The following is a 6,123-nucleotide window of genomic DNA, read 5'->3' as shown; positions in this document are numbered from 1 at the left end:
ACTTGTTTTCTTTCAATCAGTATAGGTTTCGTATTTATTTGTGGCACTGATTTTGCACTGATATGCAAAAGTTTTTGAGTGAAGAAAAGCATTATTTGTATATAATTTTGGCAATGCTTACTAGAAAAGAGGTGCAAAAGTTCAGATCAGTAAGGCCTATGATTGATCCATTCCAAAAAAAATAAAATTGTAAAAATTTCAAATAAAATACAAAACCTGTGTTAACTGAAAGTAAACAAATTGATAAAAAATAAAACGTGGTAATATAACCTGTTGAGATATTTAGAAGTGTGTTTTTTATTTAATTTTATTTCATTTTTGTTATGCCAGTGATTTTTGAATGGGAATACCACAAATGTAACAAGGTGGGAAAAAAATCTCCAAAAAGTATACACTAAATTAAGTTGTTATGACCTATGTGAGCAAAGTCAGTCAGTTTTGGTCCATTTTTTGGAAAAAGAAAATCCTCTCTGGGTCAAAATGTAATAGTAATATAGAGAAGAAAAATAGAAATAAAATAGAAAAGTAATAGTCTACACTCTTAAAAGGGTCTTTGTGGCTGCATGAAAAGGCTTTAACATCTATTGAACCTTTCAAATAAACAAAAGGCTCTTTATATAGTTGAAAAAGGTTATTTAGGTTATATTCTGCGGCATCACAAAACTGCCCATCGTAACCTTTTTTTAAGCGCGCACTTCCCAAATGTATTTAAACAGCTCCAAAAAGTGACATACTATCAGTAATTACGTAATAATTAGAATGTAATATGATCGATGACGCGGGACAGTTTAAACCTTTCTTCGTTCTCCCAGTTTACCAGTGAACTCAAGCTAACTCGAAGGAACAAATGCCCAAATAAGGAGTGTGTACGAGTCTCTGGGGGTGGTGCTGAAAGAACAGCTCCTCTAAACACGACTTCTTTTATTATTTTCAGGAGACCCTCAGCTGGATTCTTGCTGCTAAGGGGGTACAAGGGAGCTATGACAAGCCGTGAATCAGGAAAGTTCCCATGCCGGACCGGAGCTTTGAAAACTGAGGGATATTTCGAGGCGATTATGAGAAAATGAAGAGACAAAACGTGCGGACACTCGCCTTAATTATCTGCACTTTGTCCTATTTGCTCATTGGAGCGGGAGTCTTCGACGCTCTCGAGTCAAAGCAAGAGAAAAGCCAGAAGGGCATACTCGACTATCGAAAATTTCTACTTATGCATAAATACAATCTCACCAGGCTTGACTTTGATCAGATTGAAAAGGTCGTGTTGCTTCTGAAGCCTCACAAAGCCGGAGTCCAGTGGAAGTTCGCCGGATCTTTTTATTTCGCCATCACTGTGATAACGACCATAGGTAATTTTCTCAGCTCTAACTGATGAACTTAATTTGTCATTCTAGTCAAATTATGTTTTATAGTTTCTATATAGTTTCTAGATGGCTATAAGTTAACTTTTGGTTTAGAAACTGTTTCGTTTAATTTTATTCACATTTTAGTTTCACAGTACCTATTCTCTCAAGGTGTGAAAAACACAGCAAAACGTATACTTTTATCAGTTTCAGAAAGTTTTAACTAAATCGCCTTTATGTGGAAAGGGAAAATGCACGAACAATCAAATTTATTTATTTAGTTTTATTAGATTATTTATTTAGATCATAGCATCATTTTAGTGTCGTCTTTTACTGATGCTGTTTTGTGTTCGTGTGGGCCACATTGCCTACTGTTATTATTTTCCGAGAGGACAATTTCGATGAACTTAAAGTCATCATTTGGTTTTCCATTGCACCACCTATGTTATTATCAGCACAGAAAACAAACAGGTCAAATATCGCGTATATTAATATGAATAGAAACTCTGAAATATAAGCTAGTCAGCAAAATCCCTATAAATTTTTTTTATTTTCACGGAAAAGTTCTGGCAACCAGTAGAACGATTTTGAAACTTAGAATTAACATTTTCTTGTTTACTGTGTGTATGAAATAATAAAAAAAAATAATTCAATCAAATTCGATTTAAATCTTGGTGAAATATGTCCACTACGATTGACTAAGTGATAAAATGAAGTAAGATTGTAGGATGTGAGCGATAAATTAGAAAATTATGAAGAAGAACACTCCATTTACAGTCATCATTGAAGTGCTTAATCCTGTGCTACTGTTCATGGTAATTTCGGTCACTACTTCCGGTGGATTCATTCAAAAATGGTCATGAGTTATTTTTAGAAGAGCACCATACAAAATGCTAATGTATTCTCTCTGTGTTTTCAGAAGCTGAAGACAATGATATAGCATTGCTTGTGTAAAGGACAATTACAACTAATTGTATTTCCTTGTAACCCTCAAAGACCACAAAGAGCTTTTAAGAGATAAAAGCAGGAACAGAGATCCTGTAAGGTTTTAGCTACATAACAGTAGATTATTATTAAATAATATCAACTTCATTGTCCTATTTTGCTTGTTGAAAAATTGATGCATGAGTCTATTTGATACCCCAATACTGAGAGCTATTGCTCAGAGCTTCAACAAATCTCCAGGCTAATGCCGTATTAGTCTGCCCTCATTGGGGAGTTTACAGCATAATCATAACAAAATTGGCATGGCTAAGTGTAATGAAAGTCCGTAATAATATTTACAGGATTTTAAAGAACATCTAGTACAAATAAGCGTGGGGTGTGTGTATCTGACGAATAATTTGATGATTCTGGCCGATAACAAACTGTGAAGTCATTGAAAGGCTTGTTTACCTTATTAAATTTGATTATGACGTATTAAGAGGCTGTTTAACAGGCATACGCCCCCAAAGATCGCAAATATTATTCTATGCAAAGCTGAGTTACGGAACCAATGACCTATTTTATGATAGCTTACATTACCATAGTCTTATGTGACTAGCATGCATTTAAAAAACATATAAATCAGCATATATGCCAGTTAAATTAGTCAGATTATGTTAAAAGTCATGTCTTCATTACGATTGTGACCAATCATTACTCATATTATAAAAATAGACATTTTTATTGTTTAATCCCATTTCTGAAGATCTACATGCAGAATTCAGTCTCAACCCTGATCCAACAAACTTGTCTGTAATGATCAAGGCTGTGTCTGAAAGCTGAAAAAAAACTGCCTTCATAGGCAGCAATCAGAAGAAGGCAACAAGGCACGTCGAATCAAATGATCATGTTACATCCTGTTGGCTGAGATACTTTCATCTGATCAATTTCGGAAGGCGGCGTGGATGTATCCTACTCTGATATCCCACAATTGTTTGTGTTCCATTTTGTAAAAGCTGAGCCATTTCAGTGGATGCAGGGTCTGAAAAGGTTAAGGTTTACAGACATCTAAACATACAACGTCGCATCAAATCATCTATGAAAACATTGGATTTTTTGAAACACTCATCTTGTGCTGCTCTTCTTCCCAAGGTTATGGCCATGCCGCCCCCAGTACGGATGCTGGGAAAGCATTCTGCATGGGATACGCACTTCTGGGCATCCCCCTCACCCTGGTGATGTTCCAGAGCCTGGGCGAACGCATCAACACCTTCGTCCGCTTCCTGTTGCACAAAGCCAAGAAATGCATGAGCCTGCGGCGGCCGGAAGTCTCCATGGCCAACATGGTGATCATCGGCTTCTTTTCCTGCATCAGCACCTTGTGCATAGGAGCAGCTGCCTTCTCCCATTACGAAGGTTGGACCTTTTTCCATGCCTTCTACTACTGTTTCATCACCCTCACCACCATCGGATTCGGGGACTATGTAGCCCTACAGAAGGACAACGCTCTTCAGAACGACCCTCATTACGTGGCCTTTAGTTTTGTCTATATCCTGATGGGCCTCACGGTAATTGGTGCTTTCCTCAATCTAGTGGTGCTACGGTTCATGACGATGAACACAGAGGACGAGAGAAGAGACGCAGAGCAGAAGGTGCTGCTCTTCAAAGATAAACCAAGAGGTCGAGTTTCACGGCATCCGGAGCCTCCGAGCCCAGCCGCTGTTAGGCGAGATAAAAGGAGAGGGCTGAAGAGCGCCTATGCTGAGGTGCTCCACTTCCAAACGGTGTGCTCTTGCCTGTGGTACAAAAGCCGAGAGAAGTTGGTGATCCTCCCACAGGATCTGTCCTTCACCGATGCGCTAATGGAGCAAGGAGACGTATCGCCCCACCACTTCTTCGAACCCAGCTCTACAGGCTGTGTGTGTAACCCTCAACGCTGCTCAGCCATTAACACTATGTCTGCTGACCTGAGAAACATCTCACCTTTCAGGTTCTTCTCCAAGAGACGTAGATCTGTCTGAATCACCTCACTTTCTTATACAGTCACTGTAGATCTTTAATGAGTCATATGAGTTATTTTCATAGCATTCACATGAAGAGTCTTGAACGGTTCGCGCTAGATTGAAGTAGACTGATGAAAGAGTCTTTTTGCACCAGCACATCTATATTCATTCAACACTTTGATGGCTCTTTTGAGAATTCAAATGATCTTCTACTTCAAATAGTTCATTTGCACCCTGATAAGGTGCAGTAATTTAACAGTTCTTTACTAAACTTGACCAAAAAAAGTCTGATCTGCAATGTTATGTTCAGATGAAATGCTTATGGTTTTAAAGGTGTGAATTTGTTAATATCCATTCCTTTTAGGCTTTGCATTGCAGGTTTCTGTGCTATTCAGAATTGGACTGATAATGCCTTTTAAACTTCAATTCTTGAATTTACGTTGAATTTTGGAATTGAGATAGCAAACAGAATGCAGAATTGCAATTTGAACTTGATTGAGGAAGTAGGCTTTAAATTAATTTAATTCAAATAAATTATCATTGATTTATAACAGGGCCTAAAAGCATTAAAAGCATCTATAGTTTTCACAGTGTTGCGATGTTGAGTAAACCACATCTGACACTCTTTATTATGTATACTATCATCTGATATTTTTGCCAGATTGCCACTCCATTACTTTAATGAGTTCCCTATAATATACTGTGCTACTGTAACCAGACAAATGAAACACCTATCAGGTTTTTTTTTGATCCAGATGGCATACCGACATGACTCCTGCTTTCAGCCCAGCTCTGTACAGTGTGTTAAGAGAATAATCTGACCTTTTGAAATTCTGAAGTATATTATCCTGATGGAGGTCACATAGAGTGATAAAACAGTATTTGGACAGGCAGCAGATGACTTTGTTTTTAATAACTTGGACAGAGTTGTCTATGTAACGGTGATATCAGACTCAACATCTCGGCACGGAAAATTTAATAGACTCTTGAACCTGAGGTATTTAATTACTTTTGATGTTTAGCACATAAAATTCCTTTGAAGACAAAGTGTAAATATGACCTTGGTCTGAACTAAGTTCTAGGAAAAACAGTAGCTATCGCATACGGACTCTCCAAGTGCTCTCAGCACTGATCTGGACATCATGTCCTGTGTATCCTCCATGATTCAGAGAGGCCTTGCTGATCAGGAGTGTGTGCCATCTTCTCATCCTGCCAAGGAGAAAGTGCTTTGTGCCCAAGACTTTGCCTTCAGCTATTAAACCTGCATGACACAGTGACAGAAGGAACGCCATTACAACAAATGCCTGTATTGCATTGCCCCCCCCCCCCCCCCATTGGTGGCGGCATCTGTTGCTTTTCCTTCTACTTTTTTTAGTTTGGCATCTACATCTATGTAAAAGGTAGAAAATATTTTTGACCAGCAGGTCAGTGGGGGCAGGGCAGAATGTACATTTGTTTCTATTTTTGTCCTTACCAAAGAAAACAGGGCAAAAATAACTCTTTGCCCGAGAATAGCAGATTTGTTATTGCCCATGTGAAACTGATATGATCATGTCAAATGCTTTTGAAACTATGGAAAGGGATGTACTTTCACAGTTTATACTGTAAAGGGTCTAATAAGAAATATGTTCCAAATTCAATCATAAATCGTTTTTGTAGAATATGTAACATGCTGTCACTTAATAAATAGTTTCCGAAATAATTCAGGAAATAATTTTAATTCGTCCAACAGTTTGTAAAACAAACCTAATGTTTTTTTGTTTTTTTTAATCCTTTCAAAAACACTTGGTTGACCTCTGTAGTCCCTTAGTCACTTGTTAGCAACCGTCTTTTTCAAGACAAGTAAAAGCTTTAAA

At 37.8% G+C, this 6,123-nt stretch overlaps 1 protein-coding gene across 1 annotated transcript; it reads left to right on the top strand.

Moving 5' to 3' along the window:
* Positions 1-932: 932 nt before the first annotated feature.
* LOC132111744 (potassium channel subfamily K member 3-like) lies at positions 933-4,565 on the top strand. The gene is made up of 2 exons (XM_059519331.1): positions 933-1,346; positions 3,417-4,565. The coding sequence occupies exons 1-2, from the start codon at positions 1,064-1,066 to the stop codon at positions 4,283-4,285; spliced, it is 1,152 nt and encodes a 383-aa protein (XP_059375314.1). The 5' UTR covers positions 933-1,063; the 3' UTR covers positions 4,286-4,565.
* Positions 4,566-6,123: the final 1,558 nt, after the last annotated feature.

Source organism: Carassius carassius, chromosome 31 (assembly GCF_963082965.1).
Source record: "Carassius carassius chromosome 31, fCarCar2.1, whole genome shotgun sequence".
Lineage (NCBI taxonomy): Eukaryota > Metazoa > Chordata > Actinopteri > Cypriniformes > Cyprinidae > Carassius > Carassius carassius.
This window is presented reverse-complemented; position numbering and strand designations above follow the sequence as displayed.